The 26,852-nt window shown below is 47.3% G+C and overlaps 1 protein-coding gene across 1 annotated transcript in view; it reads left to right on the top strand.

Moving 5' to 3' along the window:
* Positions 1 to 26,852, top strand: part of CEP290 (centrosomal protein 290) — a 1,386,965-nt gene that overhangs the window by 631,303 nt on the left and 728,810 nt on the right. The window contains exon 29 of the mRNA XM_086918001.1: positions 10,002 to 10,113. Within this exon, the coding sequence (XP_086774127.1) occupies positions 10,002 to 10,113 (112 nt within the window). The remainder of the gene's footprint in view (positions 1 to 10,001; positions 10,114 to 26,852) is intronic.

The raw sequence follows: 26,852 nt of genomic DNA, 5'->3' as shown, positions 1-26,852 counted from the left end.
GGGGTATGCATGGAGCACCTAGTGTGCCCCAGGCAGTGTCTCATTCTATTCAGCCCTCCCTGTCCCAATACACAAAGTCCGTCCTGTCTGGGGTGGTGCTCGCACCTCCCCAGACAGGAAACCTATTGTCGAAACCTCTGTGACTGGAAGGACTCCCAGCAGCAGGAGGTCAGACTTGTGTCGGTGGCAGTAGTGTCCATTTTGTGACGCTCGGGCTCTGGTTAACTTTAACCGGGATAGTCAGCAACAACATGTCTTCTCCCTCTACCCGTCGCCAGAATTGGCGAGAGGGTAGTATTCCAAAGCGTATGACACCTTACACAACATGTTTAGATAAAGCCAAACCAAAGTTAGCATTAACCGTGAGGATTATAATGCACTTAAGAGTATATGGTATGGCGATATCACAGAACAGCTATAAGGACATGGTTCCGAAAGCTGCAGACAGGCTCAGCTCATGCTAGAGCACCATCTCACACATAACCAAGCACTCTGCCTCCAGGATTGTTAAGGCCTGCCATAGGAGTGACTTACAGGTTACTATGAATCTATATGTAATGTAATGTAATGTAATGTAAATGTGATGTAAAAAAGATTTATAGAGCGCAACATACACCGGACGGTTTCTTGGCGCTATTCACTAATTCATGAGGAGACAAAGGAGGGAGGGAGAGGGAGCTTATGTGTAAACACAGCGGAAAAGGTGAGTTTTTAGGAGAGACCTGAAGTGAGGGTAAGAGGAGGAAAGTCTAAGTTCCAACGGTAGAGAGTTCCAGAGTGAGGGGGCCAAAAAAGAGAATCTGAGGCCTCCGTGCTTTTTGCGCCTAAACCTAGGCGTCTGGAGGAGTGCATGGTGGGAAGATCGGAGGTGTCTGGAGGGGGCGTACGGGTGCAGAAGAGACGAAATGAAGGAGGGGCCGATGCCGGCCAGGGATTTATGGGTCAGTCAGCCTAGTTTGAACTTACAGCGCTCCGATACAGGAAGCCAATGAAGGGCTTTGAGTAGAGGACGGACGTGATGATGTTTTGGTTGATGGTAAATCAGGCGGGCTGCCTGATTCTGTATCAGCTGTAGTCTTTTGATTTGATATTGTGGGATACCTGCATACAAGGCGTTGGCATAGTCGATCCGAGAGATGACTAATGCCAGCAACGCCAGGGTGAGAGCTTCAGTGGTCAGAAAGTGGGCTATTTTACGAATTTTTCTAAGCTGGTGGAAGTAGGAAGACACTGTAGCACTGACCTGATATTTCAGGGAAAGATCATGTGAAATGTAGACCCCCCAGGCTTTTTACCTTGTCAGCAGGACAAGGGGGGGGGGGCAAGGGAAAGGGGCCAGAAGGTAGAGTTCCAGGGGTTGGATGGACCTCCGACAAGAACAAGCTCCGTCTTGTCGGGGTTAAGTTTGAGATGGTGAGCGCCCATCCAGTTACTAATGTGACAGAGGGTAGACTGGAAGTCCTGAGCCGCTTCCTGCGAGGAGTCAAGATTGAAAATGAGCTGAATGTCATCTGCATAATTAAATGCAGTGACATTCCTTCCCCGGAGGGAGCGGATCAGGGGGGTGAGGTACAGATTAAAAAGGAGTGGGGACAAAGACGACCCCTGTGGCACTCCGCAGGTGAGTTTCATCCTGTCCGCCGAAAATTGGGAGAGTTGGACAGATTGGTGGCGGTTCATCAGGAAGGAACGGACCCAATCAAGGGCCATCCCTCCGATACCAGCCTCTTTGACATGGTCGACCAAGATGGTGTGGTCGACCATGTCAAAGGCCGCCGACAGATCCAAGAGAATCAAGGCTTGGCTGATGTTAGAATCGGCCCCTCTACGGAGTTCCTCCATTACAGAGAGAATGACCGCCTCAGTCGAATGGGCGGGTCTAAACCCGGCCTGCTGAGGGTCCAAGAAGTTGGAGTCCTCAATAAAAGAACTGAGGATGCTGGTTACATATGACTCAAGAACCTTGCTTAGATAGGGAAGAAGGGAGATGGGACGGAAGTTGCCCATAACCGTAGGGTCGGCGTTGGGTTTCTTTAAAATGGGTACTACCTCCGCGTTCTTAAACTGGCTGGGGACCTCACCAAGCAGAAGGGAGTTGTTCAGGAGGGCCAGTGGAAGGGCGGGGCAAGCTGAAAAAGCAGCCCGGAGAATCTATATATAAGTAGGTATAGGAATACTATACCTAAGCAAGGCGTGATTACTCGACCTTGCCCCAGCTGAGTGATCAGCCAGTTGTGTCTATTTGAGTGGCCAGCCAGTGGTAGCATAATACATGCTGCAGCCCCTGGTAGGCCTTGGTTACACCTATGCCCTGAGTACCTAGGGTACACTTCTACAGGGACTGACAAGGTGAACCAATTCCCAATTGTGGATGTACCTAGAGTACATGGTGTAAATTTAGAGAGAGTACATCTGTGCTGTGGGTCTGATTAGCAGGCCCACAGCAATATCTAAGTCGATAACCAGTAAAGCAAACAAAAAGTGGGGGGGACCATAGGAAGCAGACCCTACTCTCCTACACACAGCATCAGTGGAATCTGCCCGATTCCGTCCAGATCTTGGAGAGCACCGCTTGACAACTACAGTGGTGGCTCACGAACCAGGATTGGGTCAATTGCAGGTCCCTCTCCTTTCCCTAACCAGACCACCCTGTGGTGATGGATGCCTCCTTTTTGGGATGGGGCGGCCACATGGGAGAGGCGGAGATCAGAGCCCTCTGGTCTCCAGCGGAGTCCGGGCTTAACTTCAACCTTCTGGAGCTCCGGGCGATTCTTCTTGCACTGAAGGCATTCCTTTCCTCTGTCTGGGGAATAGTAGTGCAGGTATACATGGACAACACCCACCGCAATGTGGTATTGAAACAAACAGGGCGGGGTGGGGATGTGGACCCTATGTCGAGAGGCTCTCTGCCTCTGGACATGGCTGGACCATCAATCAATCATTCAATCCTTAAGCAAATTTGTAGGGCGTGCTACTCACCTGCTAGGGTCTCAAGGCGCTGGGGGGAAGGGGAGTCGCTACTTTCGAACAGCCAGGTCTTGAGTTGTTTCTTGAAGGCGAGATGATCCTGGGTCAGCCGTAGGTGGGTGGGGAGTTCCATGTCTTGGCCGCCAGGTAGGTGAAGGATCTTCCTCCGGGGGTGGATCTGCGAATACGTGGGACGGTGGCGAGGCTGGCGGATCGAAGCTGGCGAGTGGGTGTGTAGAATGCGAGGCGACTGTTGAGGTATTTAGGGCCCATGTCGTGGAGAGCCTTATGTGCGTGGGTGAGGAGTCTGAACGTCATCCTCTTGTTGACAGGGAGCCAGTGCAGGTCTCTCAGATGTGCTGAGATGTGGCTGTGACGGGGGATGTCCAGGATGAGTCGTGCAGAGGAGTTCTGTATGCGCTGAAGTTTGGCTGTGATTCCAGCGTGGAGGGTGTTCCCGTAGTCTAGTCTGCTGGTGACGAGGGCCTGGGTGACCGACTTCCTGGTTTCAGTCGGGATCCACCGGAAGATCTTTCGAAGCATGCGCAGGGTGTTAAAGCAGGATGACGAGACGGCGTTCACTTGCTTGGACATCGTGAGGGAGGAGTTCAGGATGAAGCCCAGGTTGCGAGCATCGTCCGTTGGCTTGGGGGTGGTGCCCAGTGCAGGGGGCCACCAGGAGTCGTCCCAGGCAGAGGGAGATGGTCCCAGGACGAGGACTTCCGTCTTGTCTGAGTTCAGCTTCAAACAACTGAGCTTCATCCATTCCGCAAAGTCTCTCATTCCTTCCTGGAGGCTGGCTCTGGTGGTGGTGGGGTCGTTGGTGAGGAAGAGGATCAGCTGGGTGTCGTCAGCGTAGGAGATGATGTTCAGATTGTGTTGGCGTGCGATGGCTGCAAGGGGGCTCATGTAGACGTTGAAGAGGGTGGGGCTGAGCGAGGATCTTTGCGGAACGCTGCAGATGACTTCGGTGGCCGCGGATGGGAACGGGGGGAGGCGGACTCTTTGGGTTCTTCCGGCGAGGACCGAGACGATCCACTCCAAGGCCGTTCTTTGGATTCCGGTGTTGCTGAGGCGTTGTATCAGGGTGCTGTGACACACGGTGTTGAAGGCTGCTGAGAGGTCCAGGAGGATGAGTGCAGCTCTTTCCCCGTTGTCGAGCAGGCACCTGATGTCGTCGGTAGCTGCGATGAGGGCGGTCTCGGTGCTGTGGTTTGCTTGGAAACCAGACTGCGAGGGGTCGAGGGATCCGTTAGTCTCGAGGAAGGCGGAGAGTTGTTTGTTGACAGTCTCCCTCGATGACTTTGGCAGGAAAAGGGAGGAGCGAGATGGGGTGGAAGTTCTTGAGGTCCATGGGGTCCGCTGTAGGTTTCTTCAAGAGGGCGCTGAGCTCGGCATGTTTCCAGCTCTCCGGGAAGGTGGCTGATGCGAAGGAGCTGTTAATGATGTCCCGGAGTTGGGGTGCGATGATGGAGTCGGCTTTGTTGAAGATATGGTGTGGACAGGAGTCGGTAGGGGAGCCGGAGTGGATGGTGTTCATCGTGCGGGTGGTGTCTTCGGTGCTGATCGGGGTCCAGTTGCAGAGGATGGTGGTGGAGGGCGCTGGTTCGGTGAAGGGGTGTGTGGTCTGTGCGCCGAAGCTGTTGTGTATGTCAGCGATCTTGCGGTGAAAGAACGAGGCGAGTGAGTCACAGAGGTCTTGCGAGGTTGTGATGTCATTGTTGCAGGCGCTGGGGTTGGAGAGCTCTTTAACGATGTTGAAGAGTTCCTTGCTGTTGTGGGTGTTGTTGTCCAGGCGTTCTTTGAATTTTGTCCTTTTGGTGGTGCGGATCAGCTGGTTTCCAGTGCTGGACATCTGACAGGCAGCAATGTGAGCTTCCCTGCACACGTTTACCAAACACTACTGTCTGAACAGTCAAATCCGTAGGGATTGGCACTTTGCTCATTTGGTCCTGAAGGAAGGTCCAGGGAAGTATTGCTTGGGTATGTATTTTGAGGTAAGGAATGTAACCAGGTTTTTAATAGATGAAAATGATCTTTGATAATGCCTTATATCGTAGAGACTCTATCAACCCGCAGATTTCTTACAGATCCACTTAGCCTGCCCCACTCTGCGAACAGATGTCTAGGGACATGCCTTTCCACTTTTAAGGCCCTAGTTTTCTACACCAGTGGTCAGTGCACTTCGTGGTTTAGCGCTTCTGGCATGAAAAGTCACAAAAAGTGACTAACATCAGCGCTCCTGATTGGCACCTATATCAGCTAAGCGAACGTCACTCCTGGTGCCTACGTCAATGGTTCCAGGGGGAGCCAAATGACGCCGCCTAATGGCGCGCAGGGGTACAGCTCACAAATCATTTCCGGATCCATTCTGATGCCTGGGAATAATTCTAATGTAAGGAACCCTCAGCTAGATAGCCTTTACCATATCAGGCATTACCGAAGGTAAGTAACTTGTTCTTCTTTCTCAGAAATTGGTGCTGTGGATTCGGGTGCCTTCCTCCAAAGGTGGTCAATTGATAGCCCTGAGAACATTTATCACTCCACTACACCCCCAATTTCAAGCGCTACCTGCATGACCCAAAGAGAGTTTTGACTATCTACATTGACCATACGCAATACTAGTATATAATTCCAGATTTGTAAAGCACAACTTATCATCCGTAAGGGTACCCTGGCGCTGGGGGCCATTTGGGAGATTAAGTGTGCTATTGCCTAGACTCGCATGATGCTGAGCTGAGCTGCTGCCAGCACTGAGGATCAAACCATGAGCTTTGGGCTCCCTGGTCAGCTGCTCTGGCTGTTGTGTCACGCCTCTCCCAGATTGAATGATCATCTCTTTGTGAGGTTGGATGTTACCAAGAAAGGAAGGGAAGTGCAAAAGAGGGCTATGTCCAGGTGCATAGTCCTCTGCATTAAAACATGTTGTGCTCTGGCAATGGAGGAGCCCCCCACAGAATGCTTGTAGGCTCATTCCACTAGACCGAGGCTTCTGCAATGGCAGTGGCATGGGGCGGGAAGGGCTAGTTCTGGATATCTGCCAGGCTGCAACGTGGGCTTCAGTATACATATCAATGAACACTGCTGCCTTGGCAGCCAAGTCCGATGAGAGAGCCATTTTACATGCTTGATCCTACAAGACTTCATGTTTTGAAACCTTCCACCTTTGGGAGGTACTGCTGTGGTATCAATTCTGAGAGTGAGAATTCTGTGGTTAGAAGTATTAAATGAAAGAACTAGTTACTTATCTTTGAAAACATACTTTCTGGTTCATAATGTAATCAACAACAGATTCCTCTCTGCGCTCCAACCTCCCCTTTCTGTAGAGTGGACTCATGAACATCACAATAAGGTCCGAGGTACATAGTGGCATGATGGTCACCTCCAGTTTGTTTGACGTGCTCTGCGCCTTAGGACATGGAAGGGGAAAGATTAAGAGCTAGATGCCAGTGTGCAGGGGTGGTGCTTATGTGCAAGACTGCTTTGCCAATTCTCGAGCAACATGAGGTCACCCTGGTGAGCTACAGTTCCTCATAACTTCGCTTGGGGAGCATTGCTGGAATAATCTCTGCATCAAGTCTGGCACCTGGGAATATTTAAAGTGAGAAATCTGTGGTTAGATTGAGTACCCACCTAAAAGAGAATTTATGAAAGTAAGTACTTGTATGTCTGTCATGATATGGTCACGGCTGATGCCACAAGCCCTCCCTCACATAAGGTTCTTTTAGGCTTCTTGAGTGTAGGAGTGTTTACTGGATGCACGCTTTCCGCAGATGGGAGGGGCGGGGGGCGTAGGTTTGTTTCACAATGTCCTCAATGTGGTTCAAGGAATCAAAGGCAGTCCAAACCACAAATGGCAGGATGTTATCTCCTCTAGTTTCTTGTTCCCAGGTTTCCCTTCAGCATCGATGTATATTCCTCAGGAAGGAGCAGAAACAAAAAGAAAAGAGTTCAGGCTGTTGTCCTTATGGTTTAAGTGATGGGGGTGTTCCTTTCACCAGTGCCCTTACCGTGAGGGGTGCCCATGTGCAGGGAACAACAGCATTTGTATGGAGGTGTGGCCCGCAAACTGTACCACCAATCCTTAAGTGAAAATGAACGCGCACTGGGCACTAGCCTGGACCCAAGACCCTCCAAGGCCGCGGTGAGGGGAAACCCAGCCTCCGCTTCCCTCCTTGGAGTACTGGCCTCTAGAGCGTTGCTTTGAGAGTGGTCCTTGGCTCCTGGGTCCTCCTCTTCTCCCAGCGGGATATCCAAGGGCTCCAGTATCTCCGCTGCTTGCACCTTGCAGGTCTTGGACTTCGCTTTTTCCTCTGGTTCGTTTCTCTCTCTTCTCTCCTCCTCTCCTCTGCTTTCTGACGACAATGCTCGCTCCGTGCTCTCGTTCCGCCATCTTGTTCCGTTGCTGCTGTCCTGATGCTCCCACGACATGCCCGATCGACTACAGAGGGTCACTCACTTCTGAAGCCGTCACCATGTTGGAGTCACCGCGATACACGCCGGCGTCATTGCTGTAACCCTCACAATGTCACAAATACTTTTTATCCAACGCTTTTGGTCCACCAATGTTGCCCTCAGTCGTCCATATACCAAAGGCCAAAATTCACCATCCAAGCACACTGAAATATCTAAGTAAAAATATTTCACTTCCTGCCCATGTTTGAGCCTTTCATGCTCTATCCCACTTGGTGTCTTCCCCTCTAGTATAATAAAATGGTGTTTGGCAAAAAGTACTCCAGGCTTTTTTTTTTTCTTGTGTTCATAAAATACCAACATGATATGTTATGGGGAGCAAATGCAACTGGAAGCAAAGAGTGTTCTAGCATTATGAGACTATCAAAGAAAAGCAGAAGATCTGATCCACACACTCTGAGGATGATTGAGGTTGCAAGTTCAAAGCTGGATCTTAGTGGTCGGAACGTTTGTGTTTATGTGCATTTTTCGTCACAGTTACAATGATGACAATCCACAGGAAAAAGGTTATTCCTAATTTAGCTAGAAATGTACATGTCTAGGATTGGTTCATGTAGCTTGTTTTGCATAACTGCCATCTTTGCAGCTTAATCATTCTATTTTACAATAACACATTTACTTAGGTAGATGTAATCAGTAGCATCTGGAGCAATGTAAACTACTGATTGTCAATCTGTGAGTGGTATGGTGCTGAGTTTGAATGTTGACGCCATCTGAGTTCTTTCCACATGATGTGGTTTCACCGGATAAAGCAAGCTGAACAATTGACATTAGAATGACAACATGATCACAGTTTTAGAACCAGTTGCCAATCTTAAGTAGACAAAATGCTCCTTCTTCAGTCTCACAGCTGGCTGTGAGAGTTGTGTGAATCTTTCAGGTCTTAGGTTTTGCCCAGAAGACAGTTTATTGCTAACACCTAGGAGCCCCAGCGAGCTCAGATATTTACATCTGCATTTCAACAGTAGTTGGTATTGAGTTTTATTTTTGACACATTTCTTTTCATACAGTTAAATGGTTATTGAGATGATGTTACAAAGATGCTCTAGTACTTAAGACCAGAGCTGTAGGTGCCCACTTCATTGTTCTATTCATTCTCCTGACCACCAATTTGTGTGACACCAAAATGGATGAGAGAACTTTGGACCCTCACCCACTATTAACTAAGAATAAGCTGGGGCTTTTGCTGTAAATCCTAGCCCCTTGTCTCTGGGCAATGTATCTACTTCTTCTTGGCCTTGCTACGTATACAAAAACACTTACCTGAGTTGGTGGCTTTAATAATATATTTGGACTAGTTCAATTGAGGTAGTGGTCTTATGTGATCCGAGTACACCTCATCAAAGGAGTTTAAAACCTATTTCACTGAAGGACATACTGAGGAGCAGAGCATGAATAGAGTGGATTTGAGGATCCTTATACTACACTTACTTTCTATCAGAGTCCATGGCCAATGATAACTGGCATGAGGAACTGTAATATTGCCTTTTTTTAACTATTTCACTCCCGGTGTGACGGGTTGGATTGTGAATGTCAAATGCTAATTGATGTGTTCCATCGGAGTTAGATGCCAAAAACTTTTAATTGTTCAAATCTAGCACTGGGATATATCTGAGGTTGCAACTGTCCTCTGCTGTTCCTGTCAGCTAGTCATCGGGTAGGTCAATTTTGGGTGTGAGGTATGTCAGCACTCTTAGAAGGCTTTCACAGGCTCAGGCACTTTGATAAGGCCAAAGGACTTGCGTATTGACACACTTAATACTTGTAGGTTGTACTTAAATAAATTATATATACAGTGATGAAGCATTTGATTTGTAGCTCCACCTATTGGCTTCTGCTTGGTGCTGAGCTCCTACAGAGGTGCGATCAAAGGAGATGGTGGCACAAAAGTGCTGCACCCTATTTAAGAGGGTAATACAAAGTCACTGCTTTAGAACACAGTCAGAGTACAGAGGACAGAAATTGAGAGAATATCCTACCTTAAGAATGACCACACTCCTTTACTTCAGACCTATTGTGTGGAGTGGGTTTACCATAGGCTGGAAGCCACCCCACTTCCTGGTGATAGTCATACATTAAGGGCCGGTTGGTACTGAACGTAGATAATCAAAGTTGTTTTTTATCTCGCCCTATTGTTCTTAACACCTTGAGTGCTAAGCTGATCCCCCTCCTGTGCTGAAAGTTATTAAATCCCCTTGTTCATGATGAGCTCAGCTCGTCATGAGCACACGAGAGGTGTACCTCATGACGAGCTGAGCTCGTCATGAGCATCAAAGGGGTTAAAACAGTATAAAAAGATCATATAAAGGAACTAGGAAATTGGTGAATTGCTACTGCCACTGATTTAATGTTATTATTTGACCAAGACTTCCCTATATATGTTAAAGCTTAAACATTTTATATATGCACTAGTGTTTGAACGGAAGTCGTCCTATTATAGTAGAATGCGCCCATTCTATAGTTTCTATTTATTTTCAAGATTCCGTTTTCCATGATGGGTGGTTTATAGGATTAATACATTATATTAAAATATATTTCTTTGGTGCATCTACTTCTTTTAGATTGCGAAGTGTTTCAGATATAGCAAAATCACAGGTTGCAACATTGATGGTCCGACAGCAGTCCAGAGAGAAGGAAGTAGAGTCTCTCAGGAAACAGATGTTAGATTATCAGGTATGTGTCATTTTAGTGTATGATATTTTTATGGAAAACACTTAATGGACTGTAACAGCTGCAAGCATGAATATTTTAAGGTTATTTTTGTTTTTTTATTCTTTGCAACTTTGTATGTACATTATCCACACTGTTTGATATACCTTTTATTGTAAGGCAGGCTCCTCAGAATCGTTTGTACTATTAATTCTACTAATTTGCTGTGGTTTGTTCAGTCAAAGACCTTTTTCTGATGGATGCTTCCAACAAAAGATTCCTCATTTTAGAATACTTCCCAAGGGCTAGGCTGGACCCAAAAAACATTTTGCCACAGCAGTACTCTAACATGCGGCTAGGTGGTATTGTGTGGCTCCATACCAACATGGAAGTGATCAGGTGGAGCAGCATTTTCTTTCTTCGCACGCTTTCGACACAGATTCAAAGTTCCGATCTTAACTTTGTCTGCTATCCAACATCTTTTTTTAATTCTGTACACATTTTTATTGGCATTTGATTTCAACAAAAACACAGCTACCTCAGTATGTATGTCTGGCAGTCATTCCACATACCATCACTGTACCATCTAAGCACAATGCCAAGTGTTCTTCACTGTGGCCTAGCATCCAGCGGCTCAAGTAGATCAGCAAGCATCGCATCCCAAGCCTGTGAGCCATCTGCTAGCTTGTTATTCCTCCCAGATTTCCTCATGTGGCTTTCCTCTACCACCACTCACTCTGTTATATCTCTCATCCAGTCATCCACCAAATGAGGGCTATGGAAATTCATCGGATCGCCATACCTATGCTGAGCAAGCACCAGCCCCAACTATATACATTTTCTTCTACGGTTCTTCTTCTTTGATACCGGAATCCTTCCTAGCAAGCACTGTTAAACATCTTTGGAGACAGTCCATCCTGTGACTACACTTAGTCAAGCAGTTACAGAGATCTTAGTTCCTCAACCACAGCCAGCAAAGCTAATCCTCTTCTGTGGTCTGAAACCCATTTGTGTGGAGTGAAGGACATTGTTGCACTCCAGGAAGGCACAGTGATGGCTGTTCACATGCTTCTCCTGGAGCATTGAGAGGCCAGGTAACAGGGATATAGGCCTGTAATGGTTCAGGTAAAGAGGATCTAGTCCAGGCTTTTTTAAGAGGGGCTTCACCACTACATACTTGAACTGCCGGGGATCTTGCCCATAGGTGAGGGAAAATTGAATAAATCTACCAAAGTGGGTGCAATACTGTCAGACCTTCACAGAATTTGAAGAAGATCAGAGTCAAGGTGTGAGTCAGATTTTACTGCATTTAAAAGATCTAAAAGCAAGCTTACAGTAAGATCAGCGAAGACCATGAGCGTTGCTTTGGACTGCATGGGGGAAGATCCAGTTTCTGAGGGCTTTTATTCAATTGGGCCAGCGGGAAAGGAAGAATAGATATCTAAAATCTTGATGGGTGGGACTGGGTGACTTAGGTTCTGTTAAGTTCTTAAGAATCTGGAAGATCTCCTTAGGAGAGTTGGTGGATTCCTCAATTTTTTAATAGAAATAGGCCGATTGAGCAAGTTTTATTTCCCCATGATATGTTCTAACTGCACTCTTGTAATGAACTTTGTTAACTTCATCATATGTTTTACTCTAGCGTCTTTCAAGATGTTGGCAGTTCTTTTTAAAGCAAGCAACTTAGCATTAAACCAAGGGGACTTTTTTTTTCTTGTTGGGAGGTCTTATGCCACCTAGTGGGTAGGACTAACTAAGTATAGGGAGTTGGTGATCCATTCATTTATTTATTTATGACATTTGATTAAGCGCGAACAAATGCCCGTGGGCGTCTCGGATGTGGATGTGGAGGGAATAATACCTTCTCCCAGGACTGGTCTCAAAGTCTGCAAAACAGCTGGCCACGCCTTTGTGTTCAACTTGGACCAGCATCTTCCAGACCGTCTAACCGGTGGTGTGCTGGTGGGGAAGAGGGCACCATTAACACCTGTGGTAGCAGAAAATGGTCCGACCAGGTCAAAGGAATTGGATTTTGCATCTTAAGAATTTTGATATTGTTAGAGACTAGATCAATGATATGGCCTTTCTCATGGGTATGCCCATCAACTAGCTGCAACAGTTCAAGAGACAATAGATCTTCAAACAGATTTTTGGAGGCTGCGCTGTCAGGGTCATCGAAATGTAGATTGAAATCACGTAACACTGTAGAATTAGCTCGGTTCAGCTCTGTTCATGGCTAAACTTGCAACTAAGTCAGGGAAGATCTGTGTGAAGTGGGAATATGAGCCAGACGGTCTTTATAATCAAATCCCCGAAAAGGTAAATGTGGGACTCCGTGTTATTGAGAATAAAAGGCTTTCACAATTGCCCTAATATTGGAACTTTCATAGATTCCCATAGCTTGTATCATTCGCCTTCGTCGGAATGGGAGACTCGGAAAATAAAAAATACCATAGCAGTAAGTACAAAGGAGAAAGAAAGGCCTAGGCCTCATCTCATTTTGTAGCATATCCACCTCTTTTTGTAAAAGAGACCAAAAACTTGCAACAACCAATCAGATTAACCTCACCCCATAGAACCTTCCTGAGAGAATCTCAGAGCCTCAGATGTTCTACCGCACGTTGTACTAAGAGAGTCTCCTCTGAGCTCTGCTCAGTTTTCTCTACAACTTTGGATTTCAGCTACTTTTTTTCTTCAAGATGTCCGATAAAGAGAAGAAGGCTTTATTTAAGGCTTGTTCTACCTGTTCTAAGAAAAGGCTTTATGTGGAGGACAAGCATAAGGATTGTATTTATTGCTTGTACCCGGACCACAAAGCCACTGATTGTAAAATCTGCAGAACCTTCTCCACCAAGACACTGAGAGACAGGGAAGAAAGACTTTTGACTTGACTATAGAAGATGAAGTCACGGAAGAAGGTGATTTCAAGTGACAGCGAGGATTCCTCCTCAGCTTCTTCATCAAGGAGATCTATGAAGAGGGGTAGGTCTTCCCTTCAGCATCAACCTGTGTTGGAGGTTGTGTTTGATTGTGGCTTCATGTTGTTCTTTTGAAGCTTTTAAAGTGCTGTTCAGAAGTGGGTAAATTAAAGGTTATGCATAATGCTAGCCTCCTTTTCTTTAATAAAATCCCAATTCTCTATACAGTAAACCTCTGAGAATCGACATTCTCCTAACTAAATTAGAAGCTGGATTTCATTAAAGACACAGTGGTTAAAATTATGCATTATTCCGTTAATGCAACTCCACACGGCCACTTTGAAGTATTAAATCACAGAGAAAACTATTACAAAACAGAATACTCCTGGCACATAATAGGCATGCACACAGTACAATCCGCCTCTTTGAAATGCACTCCAAAATCCTCCTTCATAACTCACAAAAAATCCCGAAATGGCATGATAACAACAGACTGGGGGAAAACTTCTTAACAACGAAGAGGCTTTGGAGTAGATCAATGGAGAGAAAAACACTAGACTTGCCAAACTTCCAGGTGATGGAAAATCCATGAAGACCCAATCTACTGGTTATTATGTGAAATTAAACTAGAACATTAATACATCCTCAATAGCCAATTGTGCAAAAGGGCAAAAGACTATAGAGGAACTTATTCAATAAACATAACATAAATTGTTTAATTAAAAAAACATTAAAAAAAAAATTATTAAAGCCCTCCAGTCCTACTCCTAGGTTGGGAGGGTAGGATAATGTTAGCCTCCGAGTCTTTAATGAATTTCAGATTTTCTTGGCATTTAATTAGGAGAATCGCTATGCTCAGCACACTCCTCCCTATTTAGAAAGGGTGATGCAAGCGTGCAGATTCCAGGACATCTCAGACTGGCAGTGCGCATAACGCTACCCGCAGAGGAGATTGTAGCACGTGCTAGCAAATCGCTCGATTTCTTTTAAGGCACATTAATTTTAGGATCTTATTAAAAAAATACTGCTGCTGATTAGGGAATTTGGGAATTGTGTATTTTTTTTTAAACTCTTTTTACATAATCAGCCACAGCAAGGCAAAGTTTTTCCATTTGGTACTTATACATATTAAAAACCAGCACTACACAGTTTCGTTACAATTATTATGGCAATACACAATACATTAGGATCAAGCCCTTTACCCCATCTGGCACCTACGGAATTGTGTAATTTAAAAAAATTATTTTTACCTTGCACTAGCACTCGTACTTTTGCTGGCCAAGGTGTGCTGTGTACTTCCGCCTGTTAGAGCGAGTCACTGTGACAACTCCATCTTGGTAAGTGCTCTAGCTTTTACCCTGCTCAGCACACTTCTCCCTATTTAGGAAGGGTGATGCAAGTGCGCAGATTCCAGGACATCTCAGACTACCGGCAGTGCGCATAACGGTACCTGCGGAGGAGATTATAGCGCGTGTTAGCAAAACGATCGATTTCTTTTAAGGCACATCAATTTTAGGCTCTTTTAAAAAAAATACTGCTGCTGATTTGGGGATTTGGGGGAATTGTGTAATTTTAAAAAATAATTTTTACCTTGCACTTCCGCAAGTTAGAGCGGGTCACTGTGACGACGCCATGTTGGTCAGCGCTCTAGCTTTTTCCCTGCTCATCACACTCCTCCCCATTTAGGAAGGGTAATGCAAGTGTGCAGCGAGCGCGCACAGTGGGAGCGCAGATGGCAGGCCCATCTGCACACCTGCCGCGCTCAGCACCAGCCATACTGCCAGTTTTCTCCCAGGGAATGCCAGACTCTGTTATTCAAGAGAACAACTCATATACATAGGTGTGAGGGATATTACGGGGATACAAGAGGATATGGCGAGCAGGGGAAACACCATCACAGTTGACCACACCTTTGATAGACTGAAATGTGGTCTGATTAATACTAGATCTTTAGTTAAGCATTTTCAAGAGGTGTATACTATGCTAGAGTGCCTTGACTTGGATGTGTTGTTCATGACCGATTCTTGGACACAAGTCAACTCTGTAGTCAAATTAGGGTTAGCATGCCTGGTAGGGTATAAAATCTTTCATAAACCTAGGCCGTTAGGGAGAGGCAGGAAGGTTGGAGTGATATTTAAAGAAAAGTAGGACTTCACTCCCTTACATATTGATGATTTATAGAGCACAGAATTATTAGGCTTCACACTGAATGAGGCGAGAGGACAATGGAAATAGTGTGTTATAGGCCTCTCGGAGTACAAACCCCTCAGTTTGAGGCTCTGATTGATATCTTTTTTAACATGTCACTATCCCACTCAAGGATGATTATAGTGGGCAACTTCAATTTCTGGGATAATGGGACTCTTGGCCCATCATTTAAAGATCTAGTTCAAGCATGTGAGAGCCTAAATCTGCACCAATTGGTACTCCAACCGACTCTTCAAGAAGGCCACATCCTAGACATATTTGCCAACCATATGGAGGAAAAGGGGGTCAAAGTATTGCCTCAATGCTGGACCGATCATTTTCTAATCCACTTTGTGATAGCCTTGAACAGTATAAATAACAATACGACTCAGTCTGCAATCTTCCGTCAAGGAAAGGAACGGGCCAAGCTACTGAAAAATAGTTAGGCGCAGCTACTCTCAGAACAGAATATATTTGTATCTAGTAAGTCAGTGGAGTATTGTTAGATTTCAAGTTAGTGAGGCCCTTACCTGCTGAAGTCCAAAGTGTGGATTGAGCCTGTCTGTCTCCTAGGAGATACCGAACAGGAGAAGCAGCTTCCAACTCCCTGGCCAGCAAACCTTGTCTGAGGTCGCTGGGACCTTATATGGTCTGCTAGTGTTTGGTACATGTCTACACTGATTGGTGGTTGTATCTGGTGTTTCTATTGGATTAGGGTTAATGTCCTCATTGGTTGGGTATTTGAGGGTTCTGATTGGTTTCTGGGTCTGTGATTCAATCATTGTAGGGTTGTGACTAGGGCTAGGGTTAGGATTTCTATTGGAAGTAGGGATTAGGGCTTCCTATGTTATTGGTTGTCTGGAGTAGGGTGGGACTAGGGCTAGGGTTAGACCTTTAATTGGGAGTACTGATTAGGGCTTATGCTGTGATTGGTTGCTGGACTAAGTGTGGTACTTAGAGTAGGGTTAGGCTTTCTATTGGAAGTAGGGACTAGGGCTACCTGTGCCATTGGTTGCATGGACTTGTTTTTGGGACTACTGGTAGTGGTAGAGCCTTTATTGGACATAGAGGTCAGGGTTTTTGAACTGGTTGGGTGCTTGGACTAGGGATAAGATTTGCTGTAAGGTCCTGGTCTCCTATTGGTTCTAGATTGTAGGGCTAGTGTTGTGATTGGATAGTGTTAGGGCTAGGGTTCCCATTGGCTGAGGGGGTCACCTGATTACTAGGGCTCGGGCGTCAAGGCTAAGGGCAGAGAGGACAAGGGCAGTTTCCTGTTTGAGCCTGTTAAGGGCAGAGATGACAAGGGCAGTTTCCTGTTAAGGGCAGAGAGGACAAGGGCAGTTTCCTGTTTGAGACTGGTCGGGACTAGGGCCAGAAATACTGCCCAATATACATACCTCCTTATGTATCTATATACTTTCAATGTACTCATGGATCAACATATTTATCACTTTCTTCTAATTTAGCATTTTCAATGCACTTCCCTATTTCTCAGCCCATACTTCTCTCAATATATCTTCTAGCCCAACCTTCTGACTCATCTCAAACTTCTTTCTAGTACTCTTTCCAGTGCACTACCCTATCTCTCATCCTATACATCTATCAATATATCCTCTACAGGCACTCTCATTTATCCCAAACCCCATACCACTACTATGATCCCCAAAATAACCCTTTCTAGACCCTCCCCTACACTACCCCTCATTGCATCATCGTACACCTCTTTTACTATACCGATCCCCCAAAATAAACCTTTCTAAACTCTTCCCTCTTTTTTACCCCTCCCAAACTCTTCTCAATCCAAATAACTGACTAACATATCCACCACTACAATTACTTTGATGTTTCATCATACTAATTCAACACTAATCCTGATGGGTTCCAGAGTAGCGTGCTACTTGGGCTTTAAAACCCCATCAGGGGTAGCAAGCGCTATATAAATACAAACCTCTTTCCCTTCACTATTCCGCCTCCTACCCTTCGCTACCCAAATAACTGAATAACCTACTCAAATGACTTCATATTTTACTATACTAATTTTCAGCACAAATCCTTTATGGGTTCCGGAGTGGCGTGCTACTCGCCAGAAAAGCGCCTCAACATCCATCAGGGATAACTAGTGCTATATGAATGCAAACCTTTCTTTCCTTATATCCCTCAGCTATCCTTCTCACTCCAAATAACTGACTAATATCCACCACTGAAATTACTTTCATATTTCACCATACTAATTCACCACTAATCCATTATGGGCTTCTGGAGTAGCGTGCTTCAACACCCCATCAGGGGTAACAAGCGCTATATAAATACAAACCTTTTTTCCTCCTCTATCCTTCTGCTATCTTTCCAAATCCAAGTAACTGACTAACCTATACACCACTTAAAATGTACTTGCATGTTTCACTATACTAATTCAACACTAATCCTCTATGGGTCCCATAGTAGCGTGCTACTCGTCGAAAAAGCGCTTTGACGCCTCGTCAGGGGTAGTAAGCGCTATATAAATGCAACTGCAATACAATACAATACAATACTAAGGCCTCTGATAGGTCTCATATGCCCAGTCCCAAAAAAACTCCTCACCGAGGTGCAAAGGAGAAGGAGGGACTTGTGACTAAGTTAATTTCTAACCAGAAGGTGACTCAAGTACCTTCTGTTCTCTCTCCACCATCTGAGAAGACAAAAGGTTTTAAAAAGCCAGCATCTTTACCTCAGGAAGGAAAATCAGACAAGAAAACCCGTTCGTCGACGACGACTTCATGAGGTACATAGACGAGGGTTTCTAAAGGGCGTCGATTATCGCTCTGTCGACGGTACAGTCGTCAAGGGCTTCGATGACTATAGCTTCGATGACGACTTTGTCGACGATGCAGGGTCCTGTCTCCGTGTCGTCGACAATATTAATAACCTCGACGTCGATGAAGATAACGCCGACAGTGGTGTCAACGACGACGATGGCGATGACGACGACGATGGCAATGACAACGGCTCCCTATGATACTGATGACGAGCTCGTCGACGATGCTTTGGACGATTTCTCCACCGTTGACGATGATCTTCTCTCGGTCGACGATTCCATCGATGACGACGATGTCGTCGATGACTCCGTCGACGGTGCAAAAAGTTAAGATTTCAATTAGGAAACGCCAAATTACACCAGAGATGACATCCCCGCGGACGGTGACGCCTTTGCCTCCAGCATTACTTTTTGATTAAGACTATTCTGATGAGAAAGATAGTCCTTAAGGCGATGCATATAGTCCTTCTCAGCTCCAGGTGAAATACCAGGACTCAGATTCTGATGACTATTATGAGGAACAGCTGCAACCCCCTTCTCAGGAAAGGCCTCAAGAACAGTCTCAGCAAGGTATGGTTTCTATGCCTTCAACCCTAATAAGTGACTTACAGATCATGTTGATGGATTATAGGAGGAGATTTCCGTCCCAACCCTCTGAATCCATGCAACCACCTCTGCTGCTACCACCATTGCCTCCTCCTTCGACTTCTACGGTTCAACCACCAGAGTCGGAACCTTTGGAGGAACGACAAAATATCGTCACAGGGCAGGCTAACGTGGATGATGATGATGATGATGATTCCTCGGAGAATGACCGGAATGTAAGAGAGGTCCCAAACCCGGATAGAGAATGGGACGACTATATTATACCAGATCCTGCTTCACCTGTACCGGATCCTGTGGATTTTCCTCCGGCAGACATCGGAGGTTTCCATAATCTTATGGAGAGAGCTTCAAAAAGATTTGGTCTTCCTGTTCCTGTTGTTAAATTGGACTGCTTTCTCTATGATTTTAAAGAGCCTTATAGGAAATCCATTCGCTCTATTCCCATCATAGAGCATATTTGGAGTGAAGGTATGAAGGTTATGCAGTCTCCAGCTACTGTTATCCCTGTTCTACCGTGGCTGGAGAAAAAATATAAGGCTCCTGATGGTAGTCCTGCTTGCCTGGTTGGCCAACCAAGGCCGGACTCCGTAATCTCCCAGGCGGCACAGAGAAAGTCAAAGAGCCCATCGGCTCCTCTTGCCTCACCGCCGGATAGAGAAGGCACGCGCCTTAACAATGTAGGTAAGAGATTCTCTTCTATGTCCAGCCTCCTGCTTCGAGCCTCCAATGCACTATCAATTTTGGCACAATATGATCGCCAAATGAGGTACGATTTGTTTCCTTTCGTTGATCAGCTACCGGATTCTTCAAAAGCGGATGCAAAGAATATCCTGGAGGAGGGGAGCGATCTTCCTCAGAGATTATTGATTGTGCCATGGACATCGCCACAACTGCTTTTCGCGCATTGGCAGGCTCAGCTGTCTTGAGGAGGCAAAGTTTGGCTTCGGGCTACCTAGTTTCGCCCTGAGGTACAGAATAAGATTTTGGATTTTCCATTTGATGGTGACATGCTTTTTGGTAAGCATATAGATGATGCCTTATAGGACATCAAGAAGGACATGGAAACAGCTAAGTACTTAGGCACATTGCAATATCGCACGGTACCTTTCCGAGGGGCAAAAGGTAAGGATTTTTCAAATTACAGAGGAGGATACCAACAACGCTACTCATCCTATTCTCAATCTTCGCAGACTTACAAGCCTCAATACTCTCAACGCCAGGGCCAGTCAGCGTCTTTCTCTCGCCAACCTGCAAGAGGTCGACAGGGGCGTCAACGGAGAGATTCTTCTAAACGTCAATAGCGGCCTCTCGGCTCTGTCTGCTGTTCCTCCACCCCTGTTAACATCAGTAGGGGGCAGAATTTCACATTGTCTACGCACCTGGAAGATCATAACATCAGATCGGTGGGTCCTCAATTTCGTACAATTTGGCCAAACGTTGGAATTCTAAGACCTCCAACCTTCCAGAGCCCCTCGCGCCACTGAATCAATACATTTACAGCTTCTACGTCTCGAAGCCCACCAACTGCTCATCAAGGGAGCTATAGAGCCTGTGCTTCTATCTCAGAGAGGAGAAGGGTTCTATTCCAGGTTTTTCCTGGTTCGCAAGACGGAGGAGAAATGGCGTCCACCTATCTCATAAAACTATAATTCAGGATGGTATCCTTTCACGATATTTTGCTCCTTCACAATCCAGGCGATTTCATGGCAACTCTGGATCTCGAGGACACATATTTTAACGTACCGATCCACCCAGCTCACAGACTATTCTTAAGCTTCACAGTAGCCAAGAGCCATTTTCAATTCAAAGTCCTGCCTTTCGGTCTCAGATTCGCTCCTCAGATTTTCACGAAGGTTTTGGCCTCGGTGGCGGCGTTTCTCAGAAAACAATCTCTAGAAGTTTTCCCCTACCTAGACGATTGGTTGATAAAAGCTCCATCTTCTCAAGCAACTACAAGAGCAGTCACAAGTTGCATTCAACTTTTCGAGCATCTGGGTCTACAACTCAACAGGAACAAATCAGTCCTTTTCCCATCCAGGTCGACCAAATTCCTAGGTTCCATTCTGGATACAAGATGCTGCAAGGCTTTCCCATCGGAGGAAAGACACAGAAAGCTCATTCTCTTGGGTCGTCAATTGCAAAGAAGACGGTCTCTATCGGTCCGCCTGTGCAAATCGCTCCTAGGATCGATTTCATCCTGCATACCCTTAATTTCGCATTGCAGACTACGTATGCGCCCGTTGCCGCGATGGCGCCATGCAGAACGCTCATTCGACGACAAGATAATGGTGACACCTCCCTTGAGGAAGGCTGCCGATTGGTGAAAGGACAAAGACAATATCTCAAAGGGTCTCACTTTCAAGATTGCTCCATCTCCCCTGGTTCTGACCACGGATGCCTCGCTGGAAGGCTGGGGAGCTGTTTTACAAGACCTACAAGTGAGCAGTCATTGGACACCCCAGCAGCGTACTTTCCACATCAATCTTCTGGAGCTCAAGGCAATTTATTTAGCTTTGCAAGCTTTCCTTCCGAGAATTCGGAATTCCAAAGTACTGGTTCGTATGGACAACACGACGGCCATGCATTATGTGAACAAACAGGGCGGAACAAGATCTCGAGGTCTTTCAAGGGAGGCCCAAGAGATATGGGAATGGGCAATTCTCAACCGAGTTTCTCTCTCAGCAGAACATCTCCCAGGTACAATCAACACGACAACCCTGAGTCATCTGAAATCAGTCTGTCACAAGAGGGAACAGAATCAAAACACTCTCGACGAAGTCTTCACATGCTGGGGCACTCCGTCCATAGACCTATTTGCAACCACAGACAACAGGAAATGCCAGTTCTATGCAAGCAGGGATCACCATCACGGCTCAGTGGGGAATGCTCTTTTGATAGCCTGGTCAGGCGCATTTGTTTACGCCTTTCCTCCAATTCCCCTGATTCCGAGGCTAATCGGGAAGCTCAAGACGGAACCCTGCAGAATGATTTTGATCGCACCAGCGTGGCCCAGCCAATTCTGGTTCACGGAGCTTCTCCTGCTCTCTCAGGATCAACCAATTCACCTGTGACCCATTCCATCTCTATTGACCATGTCCCAGTGCAAAGTGTTGCATCCAGACCCAAGCTCTCTCCAATTGACAGCGTGGCTCCTGAGCACCGGGAATTCCAGAGTTTAAATATACCTCAGGAGTGTAAAGAAGTATTATCTCAAGCCCGTGCACATAGTACGAATAAGACCTATCGCGCGATATGGAAATGTTTCTGCTTATGGTGCCACAGACAGAATCTCCTTCCGTTCTCTTCTGCTCCTCACCAGATATTGCCTTGCATTCTTTCTCTGGGTAACTCAGGCCTGGCACATTCCTCCATCAACGTACACCTGGCGGCTATCTCTAGATTTTGGCGGACTGCTTCAGGTCCTTCTCTCTGGTCCGCGAGGATTGTCAAGCAATTCCTGAAAGGTATTTTCAGGGCTTTCCCTCCAGTTCAGCCTCCACCTCCAATCTGGCAGCTCAATCTGGTTCTGGCTCATCTCATGAGACCTCCATTTGAGCCTATTCACATAGCGGATCTAAAGTTACTATCATGGAAAGTAGCTCTTCTTTTAGCCTTGACGTCGGCTAGAAGGGTTGGGGAACTGCAAGCTCTTACCATTATGGAGCATTTTTTTTACAGTACAAAAAAGACACTCTAATCCTAAGAACAATTCCGAAATTCATTTCAAAGGTCCCTTAGGATTTCTATTTGAACGAACCGGTGGTTCTGAAATCGTTTTTCCCTCGACCTACGTCTCCAGAAGAAAGGTCTCTGCATTCCTTGGATGTCCAAAGATGTCTAAAATGTTATCTTGAACGAACAAAAGCTTTCAAGAAATCTTCACAGCTCTTTGTGGCTTATAGTGTTCTTCGACAAGGTTTTGATATCCAGTGCTATTCATTATTGCCATTGGAGTTTCTATCAAAGACATTTGTAGGGAAGCTACATGGAGCAGTGCCCACACGTTCACAAAGCATTACTGCTTGGACTCTTCCACAAGAGAGGAAGCGGCAGTTGGATAAGCAGTCCTGAGGAATCTCTTCCAATGAGCGGTGAGCTTTCCCTTCTATCCCTCCTTCCTATAAGTGCACATTTTGTATCTGAGAATGTTTACCGACTACTGTTTCAGTGGCTTTTGCTTCTTATGACAGTATGGATACTAATGTACTTGATGCTTATATCACAAAATGTGCTTTGTTATTACTTACTGCTAGCTATTCTGATACAAGCTATGGGAATCTATGAAAGTTTCAATACTGGGGCAAGAAAACAAGTGTTCGAGGCATGTGGGCTGCTGAATTCATATCTGTGCATAGATCGCCGCCTAGTGTTGGGTCCGGATGATTGCACATTGTTGTCCTGGAAGAGTCTTCGAAGTATCACAAGATAGGTGGCTCCTCCCCTGGACTACAGTGCGCATGGGCATCGCCTCCATCCCCAGATTGTTTTTTTCCGCCATTGGGTTCGGATGTGTTTCGGTTCCCTCTGTCGGAATCGATAGTTGTTTAACTTTCCTAACTTGAGACCAAAAGGTCTTTAGGCTTAGCGTCGATATCGTCTTCGTTCGGGTTTTGTCTGTTCATCAGCTCCGAACTCTTGCTGCCCCTCCGCGTGCTGTCGGCACGGACGGGCCTACACGACGCTCCAGACTACTTCAATGGAACGAACTCCGTTTAAGAGGTGCCCGGTGTGCACCTCAAAGTATTCACACCTCGACGTGCACCCAGTGTGCAACAAATGTTTGTCGCCGGACCATGATGAGGCCAGGTGTATGGCCTGCTCAAAGTTCCGGTGTAAGAAGACTCTCAAGCTTCGTCGGGCCGCTAGACTCCAGGCCCAGTTATCGGCGCCCCCGCCGGACAACATCTTCGAAGAATTTGTTGGAGACGACGATGTCTTTCAAGTTTCGGACTCTAGCCCTGCGTCGGAGGGGGAAGACTACGACGCGGGAGACGAGGAGTTTGATGAAGTCGTCGACGAGGTAGGGGCCGACGATGAGGCCATTGCCACCGTGGAGGATAGCTCGGAGGAAGAGCATCCTCAGACTGACTCAGGGGTCAACCCCCACCATACGGCCCAGGTCGAGGGATCGCCTTCGGGCCTTACCCAAGACCTCATTAATCGTCCAACAGCCCCGCCTCCGGGCCCGGCCACGGACATTTCTGATGCGCCACTACCGTTGAAGAAAACGAAAGTGAAGCCATCGGGGTCCACACCAACGGTATCGAAACCGAAAGTGAAAGTCGCACTGGTGGGACAGAAGGCTCCAGAGGCCTCGATGTCTAAAAAATTCAAAATGGCCGACATCAAGAGCCACGCCAAGATGGCCGACCCGAAGACCCCGGTGTCGAAGCCGAAGGCTAAGTCGACCGACGCGGCCGCGTCGGCGCCGAAGATGGTCGAGGTCGATGACCCGAAGAGAGCTTCGAAGAAGCGTCAAAACGATTCCAAAGCTCTGGCTGCGCCGACTCCGGCCGTCGAGGCCAAGGATGGTGATGTGTCGGCTCCGAAGACCGTGCCTTTCGCCGACCCGACTCCGGACTCGGGGAAATCGCTCGAGCCGGCCCAGCCCTCCCCGGCCTTAACAAAAAAGGTCGCGGAGTCCTTGCAACGGATTCGGAAGGACGCTGTGGCTCCCGAACCAGAGGATGTGGTGCCGAAGCCTACACCAAAGCCGGCAAAGGCGCAGACGCCTATCCGCTTCACGCTACCGCCGAAGACGACGCCGAAGGCTTTCGCTCCGAGGCATGGGGCCGGGGTGCCCTCGAAGGGGGTGTCAACGCCCAAGGCGTCATTGGTGGTGTCGAAGCCTCGGCTCCAGCCACTTGCAGAGGAAGAGCGTCGAGAGGTCATCATCGACGCCAATATCGGGAAGCTGTCTCTCCTCAAGAGGAAGATCACCACGGAGCCGGTGTTGGAACATTTTCGTATTCCACTCAAAAACAAGAAGGACTCTGCGGGTACTTCGGCCCCTATAGAGCCTGCATCTCCCAACAATTTAGACCTTTCACCGACGCATTCCAACGCTGGGGCAGGTGACGGAGATGAGGGGGACGAGTACAATTATCCAGCGTACTCGGATCCAGAGGAGGAACATGAACCTTGGTCTGCCGGAGGCGACCCTGAGGACCCTCAGTCGGGTCAGGAACCGCAGCTTTTTGCAGCGAAAACCTCACCAACGGAGGACTCTGCAGCCTTCAACGCCCTAATTGAGAGAGCTGCAGCAAATCATGATGTCGACCTACATTCAGATCCTGTGGATGTCGATTTTTTGTTTGACACTTTCTCAGTGGCTGAAAAGTCAGTCAAGACATTGCCAATGCTCAAGGGAGTGCTAAAGCACGCGCCAGAGGTTTTCAGGGAGCCCACTCGGGCGGGAGTCATCAATCCTCGCATTGACAAAAAATACAAGGCAGCGCCCTCAGATCCAACGTACATCAAGGGACACTTGCCACTGGACTCTTTGGTTGTATCCAACGCACGCAAGAGGGCGAATTCGCAGACCACGGGTGACGCTCCTCCCCCAGACAAAGAGTCAAAAATATTTGAAGCCTCAGGGAAACGAATTGCTGCGCAGGCAGCTAATATTTGGCGCATTTCAAACACGCAGGCCCTACTGGCACGCTACGATAGGGCGCATTACGACACCCTAGAAACACTTCTGCAGCACTTACCTGATCAGTACAAGGAGGCAGCTGAAATGTTGATTCAGGAAGGGAAGCTGATCACCAACGCTTCCATCAAATGTGCACTGGACATGGCTGATACTGCCTCCAGGGCGATAAACACTAGCGTGTTGCTGCGGAGACATGCATGGCTTAGGATATCAGGCTTCAAACCAGATATACAGACAACCATCTTAAACCAAACGGTTAATCCAGACCACCTGTTTGGCCCTGAAGTGGATGCAACCCTTGAAAAAATGAAAAAAGACACGGACACTGCTAAGTCTATGGGGGCCCTCCAGTCCCAGCAGTTTCGGGGTGGTTCCTTTCGCCGCTCCAGTAACAGAGGCACCTCAAGGGGTCAGGCATCACAATCCACGCAGTACTATAAAAGCAACACCCAAACCTCATACACTAACAAGGGTAGAGGTGGTTACAGAGGCAACAACGTCAAAGGCAGGGGACGTGGAAACAACAGCTCCAGGTCCTCCACCTCCAACAAACAGTGACGCCTTGTCACTGCCCCCCGACCACACAACACCGGTCGGGGGGAGACTCCAGCAGTTCCTGCCCGCGTGGAAATCCATCACCACGGACAGGTGGGTCAGATCTCTTATCCAGTACGGTTACTGTCTGGAACTTACTTCCACTCCACCAAACATACCTCCAAGAAACCGTCCTATGTCCGGCGAGCACTTGCACTTGTTGCAGCAGGAAGTTCAAGTCATGCTGCAAAAAGGGGCAATAGAGCTCGTTCCACTGCAAGAAAGAGGAACAGGAGTTTACTCTCTGTACTTTCTAATCCCCAAAAAGGACGGATCCCTCAGGCCCATCCTGGACCTCAGGCCCCTCAACTGGTACATCCTGTCGGAGCACTTCCATATGCTCACGTTGCAGCAGGTCCTCCCTCTGCTTCGGCAGGGGGACTTCCTGGCTACGCTGGATCTCAAGGATGCATACTTTCATATTCCCCTGCACCCTTCACACAGGAAGTACCTCAGATTCACGATCCAGGACCAGCACTACCAGTTCAGGGTTCTGCCTTTCGGGGTCACCACAGCGCCAAGAGTCTTTACAAAGTGCCTGGCGACTGTGGCGGCGCATCTACAACGCCAGAACGTCCACGTCTATCCCTATCTGGACGACTGGCTCATTCATGCAAAGTCAGAACAGCAGTGCGCCGACCACGTGTCCCGCACCATTCATCTCCTGCACGATCTGGGATTCTCGCTGAACTATCCGAAATCCCATCTCCAACCCGCCCATATACGGCAGTATCTGGGCGCGACGATAGACACTGCGCAGCCGAATTCAGTGAGAATCGCCAGTATCCAAACTCTGATCCAACGATTCAGACCACAGCACTCGCTTCCAGCGAAGGTGTTCATGCAGTTGATAGGCATGATGGCCTCCTGCATCTCCATCGTCCTGCACGCGAGACTACATATGCGTTCGCTTCAGGAGTGCCTAGCACGTCAGTGGACTCAGGCTCATGGGCAACTGACAGACCTAGTGTTGGTGAGCGGTCGGGCATACAACTCTCTGCATTGG

Source organism: Lissotriton vulgaris, chromosome 1_1 (assembly GCF_964263255.1).
Source record: "Lissotriton vulgaris chromosome 1_1, aLisVul1.2, whole genome shotgun sequence".
In the NCBI taxonomy this organism is placed as follows: Eukaryota; Metazoa; Chordata; class Amphibia; order Caudata; family Salamandridae; genus Lissotriton; species Lissotriton vulgaris.
The sequence above is the reverse complement of the archived record's forward strand: the minus strand, read 5'-3'. Positions and strand labels throughout refer to the sequence as shown.